At 39.6% G+C, this 26,383-nt stretch overlaps 1 protein-coding gene across 6 annotated transcripts in view; it reads left to right on the top strand.

The window, feature by feature from the left end:
• Positions 1-26,383, top strand: part of CAB39L (calcium binding protein 39 like) — a 172,035-nt gene that overhangs the window by 114,627 nt on the left and 31,025 nt on the right. For all 6 annotated transcript variants that reach the window (XM_079779126.1, XM_079779127.1, XM_079779122.1 and 3 more), the window contains 3 exons: positions 12,180-12,348; positions 22,463-22,522; positions 24,717-24,782. In XM_079779126.1, the coding sequence (XP_079635252.1) occupies positions 12,180-12,348; positions 22,463-22,522; positions 24,717-24,782 (295 nt within the window). The remainder of the gene's footprint in view (positions 1-12,179; positions 12,349-22,462; positions 22,523-24,716; positions 24,783-26,383) is intronic.

Raw genomic sequence — 26,383 nt, 5'->3', positions numbered from 1 at the left:
TGTCAATCTGTTTCTTTTGTTGGTTTTGGCCTGATATTATTTAACACTGAGAATAAGGCCTCACAAAAGTATGTAGAGAGAAAAATTGTGAGTAAAGCCATTGCTGTATTTTTCAGGGTGCTAACAGTGTCTGGTAGTGGGTTCCAGGCACTCCAAATTTCCTGTTCGTAGTGGCACTCCTCTTGATTCTCCAAGCGGCACCTTTCCAGATTCTCAAGCTTTGACCTCAAGTCGACAAACACCTGAGCCCAGATACTGTCTTGAAATTCTGCAAGTTGCATCTCCAAATCATCAATTTGTATCCATTGGAAACCATTTAATTCCAAACTACTGTAGACTACTACATCAGGATACTTAATTATTTTCATGGTCTGTTCTAGACTTCTAAATTGACTAAATCTATCACTAAGCTGGTCAAGTAACGAGTCTAAAACATGCTGGTACTTCATATGCAAGAGTTCCATTTCATTTTGTACAGCTGCACTGGCCTTCTCAAAATACTTTGTTACTTGAGGAAAATACTTTAAGTTTTAGTTTCTACATCTCGTTTGAAAATTTTAATTTTACTTTCAAAAGCTTTTATGTATCCAAACATAACATCAATACTTTTGCCAAAACCTTGTAACTTTAAGTTCAGTTCATTAATATGAACAGAGAGATCTGTAAAAAACATCAGGGTGTTGACCCACTTATCATCATTAAGCTGAGGAAAGTTTCCCAGATCCTTATCGTCAAGAAATACCTTAATTTCTTCAAAGCGCTTAAGAATTTTGCCTCGGCTCAGCCATCTTACATTATTGTACATCAGCAGTCCACTGTAGGTGGAATCAACCTCCAGTAAAAGTGCCGAAAATTCTCGCTTGTGAAGCGGGGCGAGCAGCTATTAAATTAACTATTTTTGTAACAACTGACATTAAGTCGTTTAAGTCGGTGAATCCTGCCTTGGCACATAAAGCCTCCTGATGGATAATACAATGAAAAGGCACAATCGGATGTCCAATAGCTTCTGTAAACAATTTGACAAAATCCGACTTTTTCCCCCACCATATTTGGTACCCCATCTGTCGTCACTGACACAACTTTAGAGATATCAATGGTCACGAAATGTTTGTATAACAACCTTACATATTTTGCTTCCTGATTTACTTGTTGACACTGATACTAACTTTATCAACCCTTCACTCATTGTGAGACCATCAGAATATCGACCAATAATGGCCAACTGAGCATGTGATGTGACATCAGTAGTTTCATCAAGAGAGATCGAAAAATATTTACACTTCCTTATGTCTCTCTTTAATTGATGTTGTACGTTTGTGTTCAGTCTCATTATTCAGTCTTTTATGATATTTCTACTGAGTGATAACTCAGATATTCTCTTAATAATTGCATCTTTATTCTGCATATCGTGAAATAGAACTGGTGCACATCTTGGGAGAGTTTCTTTAATAAATTCTCCCTCACTGAGCGCTTTTCCATGCTGAGCTATAGAGTGAGCAATGCTCAAACTTGCAGATGTTAAATTTGTAGAGCCTTTCATAAATTTAAGGATGGAATTAGATTGGCTCTTATAAAGGTGTAGCTGCCTGGAAATGTATTCCTTCCTTTCATCCTCACTTTTTTCCAAGAGCTGGGAATGATTAGTTTCAAAATGTCTATTTATATTCCACACTAGAGGCCCAGTGCATGATTAAATCATGCACGTGTAGGGTCCCCTACACGCTTTCACTTTCGATCACGGGGGAGCTGGGTGCCTGTCTGCTGGTGCACCAGGCCTTTCAGAAGCCTCCGGCGTGGCGAAGGCTTCTGAAAGGCCTGGTGCCTGAGCGGACAGGCACCCACCTCCCACACTTTCGCTTTCGATCGCGGGGGAGCTGGGTGCCTGTCCGCTGGTGCACCAGGACTTTCGGAAGCCTCTGGCATGGCGGAGGCTTCTGAAAGGCCTGGTGCTGGTGCAGACAGGCACCCAGCTCCCCTGCTTTTGATGGTCCGTGGTGGGACGTGAGCTCGCTGCCCCAGAGGCCCCTTCTGTGCCGCAGCACAGCCATGGCGCAGACGCTGAGCTCACGCCGCCGCTGACGACACAAGCTCAGCGTCTCGCTGGCCCAATCGGCCACCCCAGCCACCCCGAGTCCCGCCCCCCCCCCCCCGCGCCTCCTGGCCAATCGTGGGCATAGCGAAGGTACGGTCAATTTTCATATTTGTCTATTATTAGGTAGGATTCTGCTTACTACCGTTTCAGTACATAGAATGCAAAATGATCTGCCATTTTTTTTCTATAAAGCCATACATCTCGGTCCATGTCTCTTGAAAGGGTCGGCCACTGCTACTACCACTTCCTTTACTTAACCTTAGTTTTTTATTTTTTGGGTTCTCCATCAGGGGGGCAGTGACAGAAGACAGAATTATAGATAGCTTGTTAAGCCTGCAGGCAATTAGGGGTTAACTTGCCTAACTAACCAAAAAGTGGTGCATATAACTGTCTTTTAGGAAAGGGCAGGGTTAATAAGCAGAAATAGGGGTTAATAAGGATGCACAACAGTAATAGTGGTGAAATGGAGTCTGCACTATGGAGCAAGATGGTGTTCCTTATGTGAATTAAAATGGCTGCCGCTATTTCTAATGGCGGGAAATGGCACCCATATCACACCACAAACTGTTGCCTCTCCCAGCCTCCCCCTCACTTATCTCAGTAATGATGGATTAGAAATCCATGACACCCCAGAACAGTAGATAATGGTTGCTGTGGTTAACTGTTATTTGGTTACTGGTAATGGCAGGGCCCCCAGAGATGCGTCCCCCGCTGCGTTCCGCTGCTCCCTGCTCTGCCGGCGGAAGTGAGGGCAAAGATCACGGCTTAACCGGAAGTCCCAGAACTAGAAGCTCTGTGCCGGACTTCTGTTGTTTTGGCCTACAGACCTCTGGCACAGAGTGTCTAATACGGGAGGATGAAACATTTAACTCCAAGACTCTAGTCGCAAATGTTTCATCCTCAGGAGCAGCAAATGTTTCATCCTCGGCATGCGGCCGCCTTAGCGGCCGCGTGTCATCAGAAATGGCTACGAGTGTCAGTGCCGACACGTGTGTCATAGGTTCGCCATCACTGGGCTAGATGATAATTTAGTTTTCCATCGCCACCATTACTCCATTTTCCTTCCCCATATCCTCCCAATATACTTTATCAAAATTGTTTATTTTATTAAAAATCACATTTACATTATTATGTCTATGTAATCATAATTATTGAACAAAGTAATGTATTCTGATTACTTTGTTTTCTGAGACAAAATATTGTTTTTATTGGAGAATTATGTTTTTTATGTGAAATTGGAAATATACTTGTATTATGTATTAGTTAGAGTAGGCTAAACTTAAAACAAACATTAAACTTTATAAAAAGTAGCCCCCCAAAATGGAGTGGCTTCACCATTATTTCTTACTTAATAGTGTAGAGCAGATGTTCTAGGTTATGAGGGGGTTCTGCTTTCTTTAACATGTGGTTGTTAATATCACTTTGTTCATTGTCATTTCGGCTCACAGGAAGGCAAAAATACATAGAATTTATGAGGTAGGCCAGGACATGGCTCCTGTTGTCCCATTTACATTCCATTTGAGAACACTTAGTCACTTGGCCCCTTAACTCTTAAAGGAATCTGAAAAATGTAGCCTAGTACCCAGGAAGAAGAGAAGAATGGATTTCAATGGACTGCTTACATTCTGCCACATATTGTTTCTTTTGTAAATTTTTTTTTATTGATTAAGGTATTACATGTGTCCATATCCCCCCATTGCCCCTCCCCCACTCCCATACATGCCCTCACCCCCCAGTGTCTTGCGTCCATTGGTTATGCTTATATGCATGCATATAGGTCCTTCGGTTGATCTCTTACCTCCCTCCCCCCTCCCCAGCCTTCCCGCTGTAATTTGACAGTCTGTTCGATGCTTCTCTGCCTCTGTATCAGTCTTTTGGTTCATCAGGTTATAATGTTCTTTATTATCCATAAATGAGTGAGATCATGTGGTATTTCTCTTTCTCTGACTGGCTTATTTCGCTTAACATAATGCTCTCCAGTTCCATCCATGCTGCTGCAAATGGTAGGAATTCCTTCTTTTTTATAGAAGCATAGTATTCCATTGTGTAGATGTACCATAGTTTTCTAATCCAGTCATCTGCTGATGGGCACTTAGGCTGTTTCCAAATCTTAGCTATAGTAAATTGTGCTGCTATGAACATAGGGGACGAATGTGGTGTCCGGAGTTTTGCCACTGGGGAAGGGGAAGATGCACTTACTGCTGCGGGAGCAGTGCCTCTTTGGAGGTGGAGGTCGTAGGGTCTGTGGGTCTGCGGGTGGGGCATCAGGATTTTGGCTGGAGTGGCTGCCGGGTCGCGGGCAGTGTCCAAGGGCTGTCTGGGTGGTGGTGTTGAGTTCCTAGATGAGGCCACTCTCCCCTTCAAGATGGCGTGGGTTCCGTGCCTGAGTCCCGCAGTACGGGGAGTGCCCGCAGTGGTGGTAGTCTCTCCTTGTCCAAGAGAGCCTGGTCTGCCAGCCCCTGCTGCTCCTGCCGATTTTAACTGCCCCTCACTCACTCACACACTCACCACACACATTCACCACTTTCCTTTCATCCCCTCACTCATTTACTTCCTCTCCCTCACCTCCGTCCTGCCAGCCACCATCTTTGGGAAGTCCCACATATTGTTTCTTTGAAAATTTCTTCCCTTTCATTTTCTCTGTTTTCACTTTCTAGGTCTCCTATTGGTCAGAGTTGAATCTCCATGATTGATATCTTATCTCTTCTCTTTTCTATTTCTTGTCTTTTTGTTTTACTTTTGGAAGATATTCTTAATTTTATCTTCTATTGAAGATAAACTATTGAATTTTCATTTCACCTACCCTATTTTTAAGTTATAAGCACTCCTTCTTGTTCTCTAATTATTTCTTTTCCTGTTCTCTTGCACTTCCTGGTTCTGTGACTGTAGGCAAGTCATTGCATCTTTCCAAGCCTCAGTTTTCTTATCTATAAAATAAGAATAAACTTTGTAATATTACCTTCATACTAAAATAATGTTGTATTATATGCCATTGACTATGCATTGTCACAAAGAGCTGTGTTTTCAGTCAGGGTTCTGCTACTTACTGGCTATAAGATATTGGTCAAGTTATCTATCTTCCTTAAGTGTTGATTTCCTCATTGCAATATAGAGACAATAATAAGACCTACTTCAGTAGATTGTTATGAATCTTCAATGAAATAATTATATTGTGGTGAGTGAAGGAAAGTTATTCTCTATAAAGCTACTATAGTCCATAAATAAACAAGGAATGATAGAATTAGTAAACCACCTTTTTTTGTAACCATTAATGAAATGACTGAATCAGGCAGTGTTCTTCAATGAATGGTAAAACAATCAAGTGTAAAGCTGATGGGGAGCTTTATAATGGATTAGAGACCCAGTGCACGAAATTCGTGTACAGGTGGGGTCCCTACGCCTGGCCAGTGATCAGGGCTGATCAGGTCCATCTTGCCTGTCCCGATTGGGGCTGATCGAGGCTGGTGACTGGGGAGAGACCACGGGAGGGCTCTAGGGAGTGTCCAGCCCTGTCTCACCCAGTCCCAATTGGCCGGACCCCAGAAGCAAGCTAACCTACCAGACGGAACATCTTCACCCTGCTGGTCAGTGCATGTCATAGTGACCAGTCAGACACTTAGCATATTAGGCTTTTATATATATAGATTAGGCTGTCATCATCTGAGCCCATTGCTCAGTCTTAGCATTGCTAAATGTTTATCTCCTGATGTGATGAGATATGAACTATACAGCACCATCTACAGAATATGATTGCCAAAATAAAATTGAATCTAAATCTAATAAAGCCTTTAAATATAACCTTTAGTCTAGAAATATAGGCAATAATGGAACAAGTTAAATGACACCATTAGGAAGCAATCTGAAAAACCCAGAATGGAGAAAATTCTGCAGGAAAAATGGCTCAGTTTTTCAACAAGTCAGTGGCATAAATAGGAGAAAGGGTACTGTTTTAAGTGAAAAGAAGTTTAAAGATTTAAGTGAAACTACACCCAAATACAATAAGTAGACCTTGTTAGGACCCTTATTTGAACAGACTAACTATGGAAATATTTTTTTTGGGAGGGGTGAATCAAGAAAACTTTAATATGGACTGGGTATGGTTATTAAAGAATTATTGTTAATTTTTAAGTCTAATAATTACATTGTGGTTATTTAAAAATTATCTTTTTATTTTTGAGATGCATACTGGCATGTTTACTAGTAGAGTTATGATAATATAATATGAAGTTTTAAAATACTCCAGCCAAGAAAAACACAGGGAGAAAGGGGTATTAAGGAGATAAATGAAAGAAACACAGAAAAATATTGACAGTTGTTAAGGCTGGGTGATGGGTACATTGTTTTGTGGGGGGGGGGGGTTGTACTTTCTGCTTTTTTATATGGTTAGAAATTATTTTAATAAAAACTTTTATAAATAGGATTATTGGGAGAAATTTATGATTTTAATATTAGACTTCTGGCACATCCTCTACTGGTTATGATTCTTTATGGATCACCGAGGGAAGTTTAGTAACCTCGTCCTCAGGTTCTCTCACTACTCTGGAATGTTACTTATCTGGGCAAGGAGAAAAGTTCATTTAGACAAAAGTCTTTACTCATAGTCTTTTCATAAAATTTGGGCTCCAAATCCTTTATGCCCTGTTTTGTATCCCATATCCAGATGAGTCTCTATGATGGACAAGTATTAATTTCTTTCTGACTTGTATTCTTTATGGTTAGACTTAGGTCAGTGATGGTCAACCTTTTGAGCTTGGTGTGTCAAACTTCGCCAAAAAACTGAGCATAACTCGGGTAGTGTGTCACTTTGAGGAAAAAACATTATTTCGCAAATGTTTCATCCTCAGGAACAGCAAATGTTTCATCCTCGGCATGCGGCCACCTCAGCGGCCGCGTGTCATCAGAAATGGCTACGCGTGTCATAAGTTCACCATCACTGACTTAGGTTCAATATAGTATGTTACTATCATATATCTAAAGACAATTCAGTAAAAAATGCTGTTCTTTAACAAATTGTTAATTTTCTAGGATTTCAAGCTAAACTAGAAAGAAAATGGTGACAAGTAAAGTTGATTCTGATACAACTATTCCATTTAGGGCTTCTTGTTATCTGTCTTCAGGGTCTGCTATAATTCCCTCTCCCTTCACACTTAAACAGTCCTCAAGTCTCATTAAAAATATATTAATAGTAAAACAAACAAATAAAAAACCCCCACAAAACATAAAATTTAGAAACAGATCTGTGTTGAAAACTTGCTTCTGTCGCTTATTAGCTGAATAACCTTGAGCAATCTAGCCTTATTTTCTCTAAGTTTCAATTTCATCGTCTATAAAATGGTAAGAATAATACCTGGTCCTAAGTATTATTAAAAGGATTAAATGAAATAACATAAGATACTGAATGCAATATCTGGAACATAGCAAGTGCACAATAAATGGTATCTACAAAACAGGAAATGAAAAAATGGATTTAAAGTTTGGGTTAAAACATAAAAGAAGAAAAAAAAAGAAAAACATAAAAGGAGAATCATTATAATAGAATAAAAACCACAGGAGTCATCACCAAATTGTTCATAATGCTTTCTTTCCTTTCTATATTATGCATTTCTAAAAATGTTTGAATTTTTCAATAATAAACATGTTATTACTTTGAAAAAGAAAAAATTGAAATATTTAAAAAATATATACTCTTTTCATTCTCAAAATTACCACTAAAGTTCTGACCCTAATTATCTCTTGCTTGGACTCTTCCAAGCTGGAATCTTAGTTCCCCTACTCTCCAAGCCATTTTCCATATTGCTGCTGAACTGATCATGTCTAGTTCCTGGATAGTCTCCAAAGTCTAATATTTGTCATGGTTCCTTCCCTTAGGAACCTTATGTATAAGTAGAATAAATGAGACCTTATCTATAAATAGAATAAATGAGATAAATATTTGTTCTTTACCAAACCTAAGGTTATTATTATTGTAATTTTAAACTTAAGATAGGCTCAACTTATGGACCACCTCTTTATATAATAGGCAATAAGCTATCGAAAGCCAATATCCTGGAGGGTAGTCAGATTAAAATGATATATGTGTATTACAGATCCCTTAAACCAGGAGTGGGAAGCCTTTTTTCTGCCAAGGGCCATTTGGATATTTATAACATCATTCACAGGCCATACAAAATTATCAACTTAAAAAAAAATTAGCTGCTGTAGCCTAAGTGCCCATCAGCAGATGAATGGATTAAAAGAACTGTGGTACATCTACACAATGGAATACTACACTGCAGTAAAAAAGAAGGAGTTCTTACCATTTACAACAGCATGGATGGAGCTGGAGAGCATTATGCTAAGTGAAATAAGCCAGTTAGAGAAAGATAAATATCACATGATCTCACTGATTTATGGAATATAATTAACAACAATGAACAAGAACTGATGAACAAGAACAGATCCAGAGATAGAGAAACATCGATCAGACCATCAAACCTCAGAGGGAAGGTAGGGGAAGGTGGGGGTAAGGGGGAGAGATCAACCAAAGGACTTGTATGCATGCATATAAGCCTAACCAATGGACACAGACAACAGGGGGGTGAGGGCATGAGTGGGGGGCTGGGGGAGTAATGGGGGAATAAGGACACATATGTAGCACCTTAATCAATAAAGAAATTTAAAAAAAATTAGCTGCTATATTTGGTCAAACATTTAATTAACTCACCCCTAATGCCTTGTCAGGGCCAGACCAAATGATTTCATGAGCCTTATATGGCCTGCGGGACGTATGTTTCCCACCCCTGCTCTAAACCAATAGTCTTTATATTTTCTTAAGTCATCTGTGAATAAATGGCAATGCTTTTCTCCTTCACATTTCAGAAAATATACACCTCTTGATAGCATGTTTAGTATTTCCACACCTCTTTCATGTGTGCCAGTAGGTTGATTTTCAAATTATTCTAAGAGAAGTTTCAAACACTATAAATAGGCTTTTTTTTAATATTCTGAAAATAATCACGCCTACCTGAATATATTAGCATTTAATGTTAATATCAGTTATTCAAAGAATACTCATATGATATTTTAAAAGATTATTCAGAATAAAAAAGGACAAAAGTGAGTAAATATCACCCTGGTTTAATGCATTCTCTCAATATCCTTATTTGCCATTTCCTCTACTGTATCTATAAAATTGATAGTGTAAACTAAACTAGCATATTTTCTAAATTGTGCAAAATAAAATTTCTTCTTGAATCTGAATTTCATGTAAATATTTTCTTATAAATAGTTCATTTTTCTTTATTGTTCAGCAAGACATTATATCTTGTGCTTGGTAAATAATATCTTGAAGTTTTGTATGAAGGCAGTTTGGTTTGGTTTTTCAAATGTTTGATTTTCCTCATCTGTTCAGTTTTCTTATCAGCTCAGTTCTCATCTATTCAGTTCGCATCCACTTAGTGGTCTATTTTGCTTTTAAAAATATTTTTTTCAGAATCTTTCTAACTTGCAGAATTCATGGCAAATTTGAAAAAATATCATTTTTTTCCTATTATCAACATTATAGGAAAGCACTTTTTAAAGAATTAAGATATTAAAAGTTATTTTTTCCAATAGGCTTTGTACTAGAACCATAAAAACTAGTATTGTATGCAACTGAAATGTTAAATGATAAAAGATTTTTTTTAACCCTGTACTCACTTCCCAGTATTTTACAACTATATCTTTCTTTGTTCTATTCTTCCAGTGTTTACCACACAATTGTCAACTGTATCATTTCAATATTGGACATGTCTTACTTGAGCTAAATATTGTTCATTTTCTTAAAACCTTATCATACACTGTAGTAGAACTCAAACCTAGATTTATTTCATTGTTAAATTTGACACTTGAAAAATTGTTATTAAATTAGAAATGGAACAGGTCTAGTATGCTATTCCTGAATTGTTTCCTACAATACACATTGTGTTTTTCTAGTGTAGTTTTTGCTGTGAGCTGTAATTCTACTTCATGATTATAGTGGGTCAGTCAATCCACAACTATTAATTACTGGTTTTCTATTATATGCAAATTACACACACACACACACACACACACATACACACACACATATATATATATATATATATATATATATATATATATATATATATATATACCTTATCTTTTTTCTGAACTCCAGATGGGTATATACTACTGCAAAGGAGATATCTCTAATTAGATATCAGGCATCTCAAAGTTAACATGGTCAAAAACTATCTCTTAATTTCTTAATTTCTAACCTGTTCCTCGACTAGTCTATTCATCTTAATGAATGGCACCACCATCTACCCAATTATATTCAAGCCCAAAACACAGAACTCATTCTTCAATCTTCAATTTCACCCCAAATTTATTCCCCACCCTGCCCTAGCTACATCAGCAAGTCCTGTTGACTCTTCCTTCAAACAATATGCATAACCTGACCACAGCCAGCAATTCTACTACTACTACCCCATTCCAAGCTATCATCATCTCTAGTTGGACTTCTGTTCCTCCTCCTATCTAGTCTCCCTCTTCCACTGTAGTTCCCCAGCCCGTTCTTTCCTGTTTTACCATAGATTCTCCATAGGTACCCAGAGTGATCTTTTGAAAGCACATATTAAGCTATGTTAATTTCTTGCTTTAAACTCTCCAAAGACTTTTTATTCAAAGTCCCGTAGGTTATCTGGCCACTGCCCTTCTCTGCACTCCTGCCTCATTGCACACCATTCACTACTCTTCGCCCTGCACTTCAACTACACTGGCCTTCTCCTATAACTCATCAAGCTGGTTCTTGCCTTAGAGCCTTTGTACAGTTAGTTCCCTTTGCTTGGAATGCTTTGCCTATTCCCTGGCTACTCAATCTAAAGTAAATTAAATTAAGTAGTAGTTATACTGTAAATATAGGCAGTCCTCAGGTTACGTTGGACTCAACGTACGTCGTTTCGTGGTTATGTCGTTTCGTGGTCACGTGGCCATCTCCCATTTGTTTATTTTAAAAAAAGTTCCGTCATTTCGACGTATGTTCATATGTGCTTTATGTTTTTTATTATTCATTTACCACAAGTAAAGGTCAGGAATTGTTATCTTTCTTTTGAATTTTTTTTACTGTTTCACTTCATTACTGCTGTGTATGTGCTCCATGTGAGTGACGTAGGTGCTTATGTAGATGGGTTTCTACTTACGGCAAAAATCACTTTATGTCGCACAGTAGGAAGGGATCTCCGATGTAACCCGAGGACCTACTGTATACCTGGTGTTACCAGAGCCCTGGGTTCCAGGATAGAAATAGAGTACCCACAGAATCATGACTCAGGTGAAGGTTCATTAAAGCTTTGTGCACAAAGGGAGACAACACTTAGAAAAGAGGAAAGATGCTACTTTTCGAGCAATGGCTGGGGAGCAGTTTTAAAGGATTTTAGACGGGAAAGATGACGTCTAAGTATAATGTCTAAGCGTGTAGTGGTGGGGCTCTTTGGTGCTTGCACAGTATATCATGTTTCTTCATACGTCGCATGTCTCATTAGCGTATTCAGTCTCTACCCAGCCTGTGTTTTTTACTGTTATAATGGCGATAAGATCACGCAATAGTTGTTCCGGGGCTAAACTGCGCCTGCATTAGGGTTGGGATACTTTCCCCCAATAAAGCAAATCCCTGGCATTGCTCTGTCTGGCCTGTAATTGGGTGCAGCGTTTGAGGGGCACAAAGGAAATGCCAATCTCATCATGAGAGGCTCAGCCTGTCACACTATTTTTACTCTCCTTAGTTTCCGAGCACTTCTCAGAAAATGAAATTATCTTTTCATTTTTTATAGCCTGCCTCTTCTCCCACCAGATGTAATCTCACTAAAATATGGAACACTAGGAAGCAAGTGACCTTGCCTGCTTACTGATGTACCCCCAGTACCTGGAATAATACCACACACATCATAGATATTCAGTGGGCATTGGATGAATGGTGTTTGAAAGAACTATGACAAATGCTATCTATGCCTCCATTAACAGCAGTGTTGAAAAGGTTCTTTTGATACTATTAATATTATTTTGTTAATAGGATAACAGAGTTCTCTATCTCTTGTTTATGCTTTAGATATGAAGCCCCACAGATTGCCTTACGTTGTGGAATTATGCTGAGAGAATGTATTCGACATGAACCACTTGCCAAAATCATCCTCTTTTCTAATCAATTCAGAGATTTCTTTAAGTATGTGGAGTTGTCAACATTTGATATTGCATCAGATGCCTTTGCTTCTTTTAAGGTAATTTTTTCCTTAATAAAGTAGATCACTTAGTTTCAGCATTTAGAGTCACTTGGCCTCTGAAGAAGCAATTTAATTTTAAAAAGCAGAAAATTCTATTTCTTAGGCGTGGGCATAGACAAATGTCTATGATGTGGATCATAAGAGGCATTAGAAAATAGAATACAGTCTATTAGGCCAGTCTGCCACATCTCAACATACTGCCACAGCTAATACAGAATGAATTCCAATATATAAATAGGAAAAAACAGTACTCTGTGTATGTCATACTTTTATTTATGTTAAAAACAAAGGGTATAAGCTTCCACTTAACGTGTATATATATCAAATGCCTCTGGAAGGGTATCTGGGAAATAGAAGAGGAATTCCAAAAATAAAAAAACATCTTAACGTGTATATATATCAAATGCCTCCAAGGAAAGGAATTCGGTGTGAAGGAAAGTGGAGAATTACATTTTTGAATATGAAGGATATAATATTATTTTATCAGTGTACTTTTAAAATTTCCACATGGTGGAACAAGCACTAATAAATTATATTGTATGTTTTTTATAATCTTACCTATTCTTAGAAACTTTTTATATACTTTGTTATTATGTAGGTGTTAAGTTTAATCTAACTTAGTTTTTAAATTAAAACATTTTTTAATTGTGGTAAAATGCAAATAAAATTATCATCTTAACCATTGTTTAGTGTATACTTCAGTACATATGTATATTCATATTATCATACAACCAGTTTCTATTAAACAATTTTCCATTTCCCTCTCCCTCCAGCCACTGGCAGCCACTTTCTACTTTCTGTTTCTATGAGTTTGATTGTCAAAAAAATGTTCAGAGAGCATATTAGAAAATAGTGTCGCTAGTTTGCAAACTAAAATACTAGCACTTATACATCTAAAGAATGATATCCCCTTCAGGTTTTTATTTTAGAAAGCCAGGTACTCATTCTTATGATTCTGCCATTGTTTAGTGCATTTTGAAACTGGTATCAATGTTAGTGGCATGTTCATTTTTCTTTTTTAAAAATGCTTTTATTGATTTTTAGAGAGAGAGAGGAAGGGAGACGAAGAAAGGAATACAGCCGAAACCGGTTTGGCTCAGTGGATAGAGTGTCAGCCTGTGGACTGAAGGGTCCCAGGTTCGATTCTGGTCAAGGGCACGTACCTTGGTTGTGGGCACATCGATGTTTCTCTCTCATCGATGTTTCTAACTCTCTGTCCCTCTCCCTTCCTCTCTGTAAAATATCAATAAAAAATATATTTTTTAAAAAAGAAAGGGATAGAAACATTGATGAGAGAGAAACATCATTGATCAGCTGCCTCCTGCACACCTCCTATAGAGGATCAAGCCTGCAACCTGGGCATGTGCTCTGACCGGGAATTGAACCGTGCCCTCCTGGTTCATGGGTTGATGATCAACCACTGAACACACTAGCCTGGCAGCATTTTCATTTTTCAATAATGGCAAATCTTTTTAATATTTTTATTGATTTTAAAGAGGAAGGGAGAGGGAGAGAGATAGAAACATCAGTGATGAGAGAGAACCATTGATCGGCTGCCTCCTGCATGCCCCCAAGCAGGGATTGAGCCCACAACCTGGACATGTGCTCTGACCGGGAATTGAACTGTGACCTCCTGATTCATAGGTCAATGCTCAACCACTGAGCCACGCTGGCCGGGCAGCATGTTCATTTTTCAGTAATGGCAAATCTTTATGCTTTGAGGGCAGATACAAGTTTTAGAAATAGCAAAAAGTTATTTGACTTCCAGGTTATGGGGTAAAGTGGCCAATCAAGTTAGCTAGAACTGTTTTGGGCTTTGGTTATAGTAATTATTGTGATAATAAAAAACAAATTTTAAAATAGCTAAAATGGAGCCTGATTTTCTTCATTGTCTAATAATTAGGCTTTTAATAGTTATATTAGAAGAGGAATTCCAAAAATATTTTAAGCTGATGATATAACAGCATCATTGAAAAAAATAGGCTTTCAAGAAAGTTGATTATAAAATAGACAAGACTCATTTAAATATACATATTCAGATTTGTTTCTTTAAAAGCATTTCAGCAATTTACTTGTTCTGTTTACATAATTCCAAACTACTTTTTAAAATATAAATATATATTTTACTTAACTATAATCCATATGTGACTTTTGATTTTTTATATATTATCATAAATACTGTTTCAGCCCTGAGCAGTGTGGCTCAGTTGATTGGGTGTCAACCCATGCACCAGAAGGTTGCAGGTTCAATTCCCATTCCGAGCACATGCCCAGGTTACGGGCTCGTTCCCCTGTAAGGGGGCGTGCAGGTGGCAGCCAATTGATGTTTCACTTGCACAACTGTGTTTCTCTCTCTCTCCCCCTCTCCTTTTCTCTCTCTCTAAAAATTAATTTAAAATCTTTCAGTAAATAAATATATACAGCCGAAACTGGTTTGGCTCAGTGGATAGAGCGTCGGCCTGCGGACTCAAGGGTCCCAGGTTCGATTCCGGTCAAGGGCATGTACCTTGGTTGCGGGCACATCCCCAGTGGGGGGTGTGCAAGGGGCAGCTGATCGATGTTTCTCTATCATCGATGTTTCTGACTCTCTATCCCTCTCTCTTCCTCTCTGTGAAAAATCAATAAAATATATTTTTTTAAAATAAAAAAATAAATATATACAGACATATTTCAACAATATTGACATAGTTCATATGCTAATATTAATATATACTTTAATCTTGTTACTGAATGTAAACTATTATGATAAATAGTTCTTTTTAATAGCTCCCCAGAGCCCTAGCCAGTGGATCATGCATCAGCCCATGGACTGAGGGGTCTTGGGTTCAATTCCCAGTCAAGAGCACATACCTGGGTTGTAGGCTGAAACCCAGCCCTAGTCGAGGTGCGTGTGGGAGGCAACCAATCCATGTGTCTCTCTCACATTGATGTTTCCCTCTCTCTGTCTCTTTCCCTCCCTTCTACTCTCTCTAAAAATCAATGGAAAAATATCCTCTGGTGAGGTTTAATAATAACAAAAAAAAGTTCCCCGGAGATAGAGAAAGGTGAAAGCAGTCATTGCTGTACTGAAAAGTATATATTATCTATAGACTAGGAATTTACTCAGCCTGCTCTGACAAGGTTCCTTAAATCTATTAAAAAGTATATTAGCTCACATGATGGCAGAGAGAGTGTTAGAGAGCAGAAATACTCAAGAAAGGGGAAAGATTAGAGTGGAGCAGGAAGAAGGGGGGAACTTCAGGAGAAGAAGAAAGGACCTGTAGATTGGGCAGGGAGAGGGGCTTCCTGTGACAAAGAAAAGAGAACAGTAGTGAGTGGACTTCACCCTGAAGATAGGCTGGTTAAGGGGTAGGCAAGGCTGGGTAGCTGCCTGTAATGCAGTCTATGAAGGGAGCCAAGATATCTCTGGAAATATAATGAAATGAGGAAAATTGAATTGATATGAACTGTCAGGGAGAATCCTATTTGAGGGTGACAGTTTGCTGTGGTACTTCTGTTTTAATAGCAGGGTGTGCAGGTTTGTTTGGGACCAGGGCTGAATTGCCTGAGGCAGTAAATAGAGCAAAGGAGCTGCAGTGCCATCGTCTCTAAAAGCTTGAGCCAAAAATAAAAATAAAAGCTTGAGCCGAATCTGAAATAAAATATCAACCTAGAATCTGAGATTGAAGGAAGGATGGTCACCAGCCTGCTCAGGTTTTCCACATGTCTCCATCCAGTCCTGCCTGCTCCCCAGATTCTCCCCAAGAAAACAGGGGGGAGAGGAAGAGCCCTTACCTGGAAGTCTGTGATAGATGGAAAGAGCAAGGGAAAGAGAACGGAAGAAGGAGAAATTAGGGAGAAGACAAGATGTAAATAAAGGAAGAGGAAATCTAGAAAGAACAGCAAAGAGTGAGTGGAAGGAAGGGCTGGGGACAGACTCTAAGGAGAGTTGACTGGTGGGTAGAGGGAAGGGGAGGGGGGCAGCAAACATGGACATGTGCTCAGAGTGCTGTGAAACCCGAGGAGTCTTTTCATTTCACAGGCCTCTCAGTCTCACCTGGCAAAACAAAATGGTACAGTGGCTACAGAAAGGGTATATCTAGAGCACATGGTGAGAGCGGCCGTGGTGCATCAGATATGAAGAATGACGTTTAACACAGAATCTGATTCAATGTTTTTCTAGCAACATGTCTGTGCCTAAGCATCTTAGGAAATGTTTTCTATTAATAGATATTGTAATCCTGTTTTCCCTTTTCTATCTGATGATGAACACAGGTAGTTGCTTTAAAAAAAAAAAAAACATAAGTAAGACTTCACAAATAATTGTAAACATAGTACAAATTTTAATGGAGGAAAAAGCAAATACAGATGAATATGTATTTTTGGAAGTTTCCCCAAAGATTTTTCAACATTTAATAGAATAAACTATACTTGATAATGTCTTGCTATCATATGTTCAGCCCACTTTAATTTTCAGCACAATATTGAATCATGAAAAATTCTGATGTTTTGATTTGTATTTCAGCATATTTTTTTGTTGTTGAACTTAAAATCTAAATAACCAAAAAAGTTTTCTAGTATGCTATCAATATTGGAAATTCTAATTTTCTATAGTTTTCTAAAATTCTATGATTAATATATGTAACAATGACCTTAAGTCACTTTTTTTTTTTTTTAAAGAAGCTTGTTTTAAGGGATATTATTTATTTGGTTTGGTTTTAGTTTGGTTCTACATTAGTTTGGGCTTTTGTGTTGTTGTTTTTTTAAATATTCTTACTGATTTCAGAGAGGGAGATATAGAAACATCAATGATGAGAGAAAATCATTGACTGGCTGCGTCCTGCATGCCCACACTGGGGATGGAGCCCGCAACCCAGATATGTGCCCTGACCAGGAATCAAACTATGACCTTCTGGTTCGTAGGTCGATGCTCAACCACTGAGCCATGCTGGCCGGCCTGGGCTTTTGTTTTCAGTCTCTTAGACAAAACTTTTTTTGTTTTGAGCTCCAAGATGACTGTTGCCCAGTATAGTCATTCATGTTTTAATGTTGTTAGTTTATGTTTTTTTCATGGTATTGTCTATAAATTGTCCTTCCCCAAAAACGATTTCTTACAACCACAATTTTTTTCCATCCCCCCTCTGAGAATCAGGATGATTTTAGTGATTTGAATTCCATCTCTCTGCCACCTGACTAGCTGTATGTCCTTGAGCAAGTTCATTTTTCTTATCTGTGCAATGAAGAAAATACTTCCTGCTTTGTAGAGTTGTGAAGATTAGAAATAATGTATGTAAAGTACTCAGCACCCCTCCTTCCCCAGCATGTGGTAAACCCTTAACAAAGCAGCTGCTGCTGGTGGATCTAGTATTATGTCCATGCCATTGTGTGTCTCTTAATTCCACCCACCACTAAAATACCAACATCCCATTTGTTTTTAAAGCATAATACTTAGACTATGCAAAACTTAGATCTGTTAAACAGAATTATTAGGAAATGGGATGAAAAAGTATATACTATTTCAACTATTTAAATTTTAAATTTTTTAAAATTTGAACTTTATTTTTTATTTGCAATTTTCTGCTTTTTCCTTTTTGGGTAAAATTCTAGCTAGTTTCTTTTCCCCCCACTCAGTTATATGCTCTATAATAATGCTGCAATTATATTTGTCTATGTATTATGTGTATATATGCATGTGTTTATGTTCAGCAGGTTCTCAAATAATGTCATTGTATATAATACAGAGGTAATATGCAAATTGACCATCACTCCAACACACAAGGCAGCCATCCCCATGTGGTCAAAGATGGCCGCCCCCATGTGAACACAATATGGCCACCACAAGATGGCCAACAGGGGAGGGCAGTTGTGGATGATCAGGCCTGCAGGAGAGGGCAGTTGGGAGGGACCAAGCCTGCAAGGAAGGGCAGTTGGGGGCAATCAGGCCTTCGGGGGAGGGCAGTTGGGGGCGACCAGGCCTACAGGGGAGGGCAGTTAGGGGTGACCGGGCCAGCAGAGGAGGGCAGTTGGGGGCGACCAGGCCTGCAGGGGAGGGCAGTTGGGGGTGACCAGGCCTGCATGGGAGGGCAGTTGGGGACAACCAGGCTGGCAAGTGAGGGCAGTTAGGGGTGACTGGGCCAGCAAGGGAGGACAGTTAGGGATGACCAGGCCTGCAGGGGAGGACAGTTGTGGGGGAGCAGGCCTTCAGGGGAGGGTAGTTGGGGGTGACCAGGCGTGCAGTGGAGGGCAGTTGCGGGGGGAGCAGGCCTGCAGGGGAGGGCAGTTGGGGGTGACCAGCCCTGCAGGGTAGGGCAGTTAAGGGTGACCAGGCCTGCAGGGGAGGACAGTTGGGGGGGAGCAGGCCTGCAGGGGAGGGCAGTTGGGGGCGACCAGGTGTGCAGTGGAAGGCAGTTGGGGGGAGCAGGCCTGCAGGGGAGGGCAGTTGGTGGTGACCAGGCCTGCAGGGGAGGTCAGTTATGGGTGACCAGGCCTGCAGGGGAGGACAGTTGTGGGGGGAGCAGGCCTGCAGGGGAGGGCAGTTGGGGGTGACCAGGTCGGAAGGGGAGGGCAGTTAGGGGAAACCAGGCCTGCAGGGGAGGTCAGTTAGGGGCGACTAGGCCTGCAGGGGAGGGCAGTTGGGGGAAACCAGGTCGGCCGGGGAGGGCAATTAGGGGTGACCAGGCTGGCAAGTGAGGGCAGTTAGGGGTGACTGGGCCAGCAGGGGAGGGTAGTTGGGGGTGCCCAGGTGGGCAGGGGAGAGCAGTTAGGGACAATCGGGCTGGCAGAGGAGCAGTTAGGTGTCGATCAGGCTGGCAGGGGAGTGGTTAGGGGGTGATCAGGCTGGCAGGCAGGCAAGCAGTTGGGAGCCAGCAGTCCTGTATTGTGAGAGGGATGTCCCAGATTGGAGAGGGTGCAGACTGGGCTGAGGGACACACACACCCCAGTGCATGAATTTTGTGCACCGGGCCTCTAGTCTATATATATAAAAGGCTAATATGCTAAGTGTCCCTCCACCCACCTGACTGGTTGCTATGATGCACACTGACCACCAAGCGGCAGATGCTTAACCTAGGAGCTGCTGAGCTGCAGTGACTTGGCAGCAGCAGTTCTCGGATGACACACCACAAAACCAGAGAGGAGGGAGCCTGATTCCTCGCAGGGCCACACAATTCCAACTTCAGCCATGGGTTATGTTGTTGCTGCGGCACTGTTGGCCCTGAATCTTGTTTACTGCACACTTGTGTTTGCGTTCCACACCCTGTACAACAGCAACTTTGCAGAACCAGGACCCCTTGCACTCCAGGACCCCTTGGGGGATGTGAGAGAGCTGGTTTCAGCCCGATACCCACAGGCAAGGCCAAGAGACTCCACATGCCAGAGGGACCTGGCTCACTTCACAGACGCCAGGGAGGGACCATGCGAGGTTGGCCCCAGGGCTTGTCTGGCCCGTCTCACCCAGTCCTGCCCTGCCGGCTACCTTCTAATTAATTTCCTTTCAATGTGCACGAATCTGTGCACCAGGTCACGAGTTTCATTATAACATTGATGAGATGCTGTAGGAACTTAAATCTTGCTTATGTCAATTAGCCTATGGTAGAATTGGCTTGTTTGTTTTTTGTGTGTGGGTTTTTTTGTTTGTTTGCTGTTGTTGTTTTTTTTTGGGGGGGTTGGTTAATCTTCACCAGAGGATATTTTTTTCCATTGATTTTTTTAGAGAGAGACACATTGATTGAGGGCTGGGGATCAAACCTGCAACCCAGGTATGTGCCATTGATTGGGAATCCAACCCAAGACCCTTTAGTGTGCTGGCCGATGCTCTAGCCACTGAGTCACTCCAGACAGGGCAAAGTTGGTTTTGTTTTAACATTGTTTCACTTAAAGTTACAGAACTTATTGACAATGTTAAGTGAGGACTTACTGTATATACATAGTATAATCCCTCCAGTTTTGTGCATAAATTTATTATATATATAACCTAGAGGCCCGATGCATGAAATTTGTGCAAGGGGGTTGGCCCTCGCAGCCCCAACTGCATCAGCTCTCACAGCCCCGGCTTCATCCAAAAGGTCATCTGGACGGTCGTTCTGCTGTTTGGTATAATTAGCATATTAGCTCTTTATTATATAGAATGTTAGGGTATAGTTCTGAATATATAATATATACGCACTCAAGTGTAAGAGCATGTGTGAGAAAGAATACAAATCATTTATTGGTTGTATCCATTAAATACATGTGCTGGAGGAATTCTATCCTACCATATTCTTCTATTATTGAATTTTTAAGTCATTTCAAGTTTTTTCCCCTTAGAATTTTGAAGGAGATGTTACTAACAGAACTCTCTCCTGATTCTTTTGGTGTAATACTAATATGTAGTGAACAGAAAATCTTTCCAGGCAGCATGCAGTGGCAGAGTGCTTTTTGTGTTGCTGCTGTCGCTGCATGTGCAGGCCCTGGGGCAGAGGGAGAACATGGGCCAAACTCTCAAGGCTGACAACTTGTGGCGGGTGGAGAACTCCCATGGTGCATCAGTCCTGGGTCAGCTCAGAAAATCACTGATACTGCTCAGGAGCTTTAGGGAAGGGATTGTCTGCAAACTAGGTATCCCAAATATCCATCTAGGAAAAGATTAGGGATCTCAAAGTGTGCTGTAGGACTACCTTACTCTCTCAAGGGTCCTCGATAGAGGAATAGTTTGAATTTTTACTTCAGACAGGCCAGGAATGAATCCCCCCCCCCCTTTTTTTTTATCCCCACCCAAGGATATGTATGTTTTTTTATTGAATTTTAGAGAGACAGAAAAAAAGAAAGAGAGAGAGAAAGAGAAACATGGATGTGAGAGAGAAGCATCGATCAGTTGCCTCCTGTACACACTGTACCTAACTGGGGAATCAAACCCGAAACTTAGGTGTGTGCTCTGATCTGGAATTGAACCTGTGCTCCAACCAACTGAGCCACCCAGCCAGGGAAGTTTTCCCCTTTTAAAATTCAGTTCCAGAACAGCACACTGTTCGGCTTCAGTGTTCTACGGGGGGAAAGTACCACGTTTCCACTGACAGGCCCAGTAGTCAATCAAGTTGTGACAACACGTAATATGAAATGAAATTAAGCTAGTCTCATTGTCTTTGAACTTGAAAATTATAATGCAAAATGCTTTAAATATTTTAATTTTTATTAAAATAGAAATAGATGAGTTTTACCATTGCTGCTGCCTTCTTTGTGAGATTATTGTGTGTATCTTCTATATGCTTTTAGGAAGTTTTAATTAAATATGTATTAAAGTATAAGAATTTATTTTGGAAAACTGTGAAGTTCTTGTTAGGTTTTTAATTAAATTTTGAATGATTCCTAAATAGGGTATTTAGCCTCTAAGCTTACAAAAGGGATTAGGTGAAGCTTGTTTTCTTTCCACATTAAGGTGAATTAAGGATATGATTTAGGTGTGATTTGAAAACAGTCAAACGTTCCTTTATGCTTTTGTCCAGTTTTCTGAGAGTTATGTCTGTAATAAGATCGGGCTGCTTGTCTTCAACTTTGAAAGGGTGCATTGTGCTACTGAGTAACTCACAGCCCATTAACCCCAGAGCAGGGTGATATGAGATGGCCCTGCTAAATGTCATTCTTGGGCTTCCCAGCATTCTAGGCAACTCTGTTTTAAAAGTGGTTAAGAAAAAAAACTAAAGCGTAAAATCCTTTAAAATCTGTTAACTTGTGAAATATGGTTTTAGTCCACTCAGAATTCTTTTTTTAAAAAATAATTAGTTATTAATGATACTTTTAAAAGATCATCATAAACTTTATTTGAATATTATATCATATGTTCAATGTAGAGTTGTGGCTTGAAGAAATATACTGTAACCTCATCACTAAAATACCATTTGTTTTAGTAATTAAATTATTTCTATAATTTAACAATAATATGAATTTAAAACAAACACTTGTTTTTAACATGAAACAAGCTTGTGTTTCACATCTTAAACTAAGAATGGAAATAATTTTGTGATGTAAACAAAAAGTTTCTTCTGAAACTTATATGTTTCAAATTAGTGGACTTACTAAATCTTAGAAGAAAAAGACAGATTCTTAAAAAATTTATTAGCTATGATCATTTTGTTTCACTTGGTTCTTCTTTCTCTAGGATTTACTAACCAGACATAAAGTGTTGGTAGCAGACTTCTTAGAACAAAATTATGACACTGTAAGTAGAAGTTATTTTTAAGTCTTACTTTATTCTCTCCTCCCCTCCCTCCCTCCCTTCCTTCTTTCCTCCCTCCCTCTCTCTTAGATCTATGAGCACTTATTCCTGTTTATGATCCACTATAGAAATCAACCATGTCAACCATACATGCAATTTGTCTTTTATCCAGAAGCCAGGTCATCAGGAAACCTTGTGGAAAATTGGTGATGGCAGGAGATCAGGGCTTTCTCATTTTTCATATCTCTTCTTAGTGTTGTGCTCTGGAGCTCCAAGAAACAACTAGCACCTGCTCACCTTGATCTTAACTTAAGAATATCCATGTTGCCCTTAAGAGCCAGTAGGTAACTCTTCCATATGGAAGAACACCCCACCCTTACTAAAATAAGTCATTTGACCTGGTCAATAATTAGTTTTACTTACTAGTAGAAATACCAAAATATTTCCATCTTCTAACTCCCTTCTCTAATGGTGAATCCAGCTCATCCTTTTGCAATTTGGACTAATGTGACACTTCTAGCAAGCTTTCCCTAACCACACCCTTACACACTCACACCCTTACACACACACACACACACACACACACACACACACACACACACACCCTCCTTGCCTCCCTCCCCTGCCTCTCCCTCCCTTTTTACAGTGTATTATTGTGTTGTGTTTAGATCTAACTAGCTGGTCCTTGAGCTCCCTGAGAGGCAGATCCTTATCTGTTGAACACAAGGGTTCAGAGTACAATATAGACTTTAGAGTCCGCTTCAAGACCCAGCTCTCCCTCTTACTAATTGCGTGACCCTGGGCAAGTTCCTATAACTACTTAAAAATAAAGATTTTCATGCCTACCTCATAGGGCTATGGTAGGAATTTGACAAGATTTAAAGTTTTCAAGATGGTACCATGGTAAACACTCAGTATTAAGTTATATCATTATTACTTGTATCCCTAATACCTAGAATAAATAGTAAGTCCTTTATAAATAATAAGTCTAGTTACTGTGACTTTAATGTGAACTACATTTTTTATTTATACTTTTCACTTTCTTTTTTTTTTACATTTTTTAAAATATATTTTTATTGATTTTTTTACAGAGAGGAAGGGAGAGGGATAGAGAGCTAGAAACATCGATGAGAGAGAAACATCGACCAGCTGCCTCCTGCACACCCCCTACTGGGGATGTGCCCGCAACCAATGTACATGCCCCTGACCGGAATCGAACCCGGGACCCTTGAGTCCACAGACCGACGCTCTATCCACTGAGCCAAACCGGTTTCGGCGATACTTTTCACTTTCTTGATTCTCTCAGTAATTATCATTAGTGTGCTCAGCTTGCCCTCATCTCACTCGAGCACCCCCCCCCCCCCCCCCCCCCGCACACTTGGCCATCTGAGGACCAGGACTGTTTTGTACCTTCTTCAGCCTCTGAACACTCTAGCTTTCAATTCTCTGCTGGTCTTGCTCCTTCCACCTTAGTAATCCCTGAGTGCATCAACACATGGTGGGGGGTTGCCACTGAGCTTCCCCAGCTGCTGGCTCCCTGAGTTGATTGAGGGGCCTAAGGAATGATTGATGTTCGACCATATTAGGAAACGGGGGCTCCAAGCACCAGTGTCCCAGCCTCTGGGGAGAGTAGAGGTGCTCCAGAGAGGCTAGTTGGGATTAGCATTGCCGTCATGCAGCAAAAGTAGCCCTATTTCCTCTACATGTTCATGCTATGAATTTGACAATTTGATTTTTAATGAGTTGCCAGGTGAAACCCTAAATTATTTATTCTTTCTCAAATTATTCATAAACTACCAGCAGGTCTACATAAACAGATTTCTTTAATATGGCATAAAATGCGTTGTCTTGCAACTCAATAGATGTTTTCTTCAAAATGATTTATTGTGAGTATTCAATTACTACATTTTTCTACCCTATTTATAATTTGCAGAACTAAAATAAAATAGAGAAGTATGTCTCTTGTATCACTTGACCTTCCCACTCTCGATGTCCTTATGTGCAAAAGAGGATGGGGAAAGGGGAAACCTCCCAGTGGACAGTGGTGGTCAGTCTAGGGTTAAGCACACAGAGACAGAAAGCACAGCAGCTGGATTCAGGGATTGGAGATTTACTTACTTCTGAAGCAAGCAAGCAAACCTAATGCAGAGAAATAACTGTTGGTTTTACACTGTAATATTTATTTTCTTTTCATTAGATTTTTGAAGACTATGAGAAATTGCTTCAGTCTGAGAATTATGTGACTAAGAGACAATCTTTAAAGGTAATATCAAATTTAACTTAGAGTCTCCATAAATTGATGTCTTAGTAGTAACTGATTGGTTTATTAGTAAGCAAGTAAATACAGAAAAAATTTAAGTATCCTTTTTGTAACTTGAGAAATACTTTGTTACAACTATACTTTATAGCAAAATAATGTGTCTTGCTTCAAATACTTTTTAGAAGTAATAATATAAATAATAAGTATGTGCTACTACACAAAAAGTATGTTGTGTGTGTCCACAATTTGAGATTATATCTCCAATTTGAGATTATATCTCCTGTGAAATTCCTGTGGAAATGCCATTCTCCCTTATCAAACAGGGAGCCCAGCAGAGCAGGGCTACATCTGTCTGTGAGTGGCCTTCCCTCCCCCAGTGAAAGTGCCTGGAAGCAGCCATTTGTCCAGGAGGGACATTTCTTAAGTATTCTGCTCAGATAAAGTAAATCCTTGATTTTGAGGACCTTGATTTAACGAACTTCAGATTTAACGGACAAAATTTCTGGTCCGTATGTCATGGGTGAAAATTAATACCCTGGTAATTTAAAAATGCTTTTAACTAAGACTTGCTTATAATTAACAGGTTATTTTGTTATTAATTCATTGTTATTTTTAACAAATTTTAGCAAATAGGCCATATGTTGGGAAAAACACTGGTAATTTTGTTGAAATAGATAAATATTATATACCTACAACTATAGTCTACATATTTAAATCCAAGAGTCACCACTCATAAACAGTGTTCAGCAAATGATTAGCACGTGATCACACCACATGCGTGATAATTGGTTCTATTGTCCAATGGCATGACTTTGTGCAGCAGTTTTAACTCTTTCCACCGATGTGCCCACCTGTGCTAAGCCACGCCCCACCATGTGCAGTTGTTTACTTGAGGTGATTGGTGAATGCATGCACTTACTAGACCTATTCAGTGTAAATTTAAAGTTACAATAATACATATAGAAAACTTTTCTGTGAAATTAAACTCTTCATGCTTACTTAATTTTAGTTATACAAACATGTCTACATAAGTAAAAACAGGTTAACTAATTTGTCAAATTTTTAACATACGCATTTAGAAAACCTACTTTATTATATAACAGACTTTCAGCTTTAACGGACACCCACTCACCTGAATTAGTCTGTTAAATAGAGGTTTTACTGTATTCAAAAGAATGTTTTTGGCAGATAATACTTGGTTGTTTTTTTGTCAAGCAAGTTGTATGATGTTTGAGCTTACTAAATATCATTCACTTTATTTTTATATGTTTGGGATGACATTCATAGAACAATGCATTTGTTTTTAAATATCATATAGTTTTAAACTTAAGCCATAAATTAAAGGTTTTGTACCATATTTTTGTAAATTTACTATAACCGTGATTTTGCATTGGCCATGACCTGCTTTCCCCTGTATTTGTCCCTCACTGTTCCAGCTTCCACCACGGAGGAGAGGTCAGTGTACTGTTTTCAGCCAGTCACTCAGCACTCTTTATTGAGTTTCCCTTTGAGTGGAAATCCATACAAGGTGATCCCTGTAGGAAAGATACCACGCTGCGTTCCTTTTATAATTATATGAGCTCGCTGTGATGAGACTGAGCTCT

The sequence above is a fragment of the Cnephaeus nilssonii genome (assembly GCF_951640355.1).
Source record: "Cnephaeus nilssonii genome assembly, chromosome: 8".
Lineage (NCBI taxonomy): Eukaryota > Metazoa > Chordata > Mammalia > Chiroptera > Vespertilionidae > Cnephaeus > Cnephaeus nilssonii.
The sequence above is the reverse complement of the archived record's forward strand: the minus strand, read 5'-3'. Positions and strand labels throughout refer to the sequence as shown.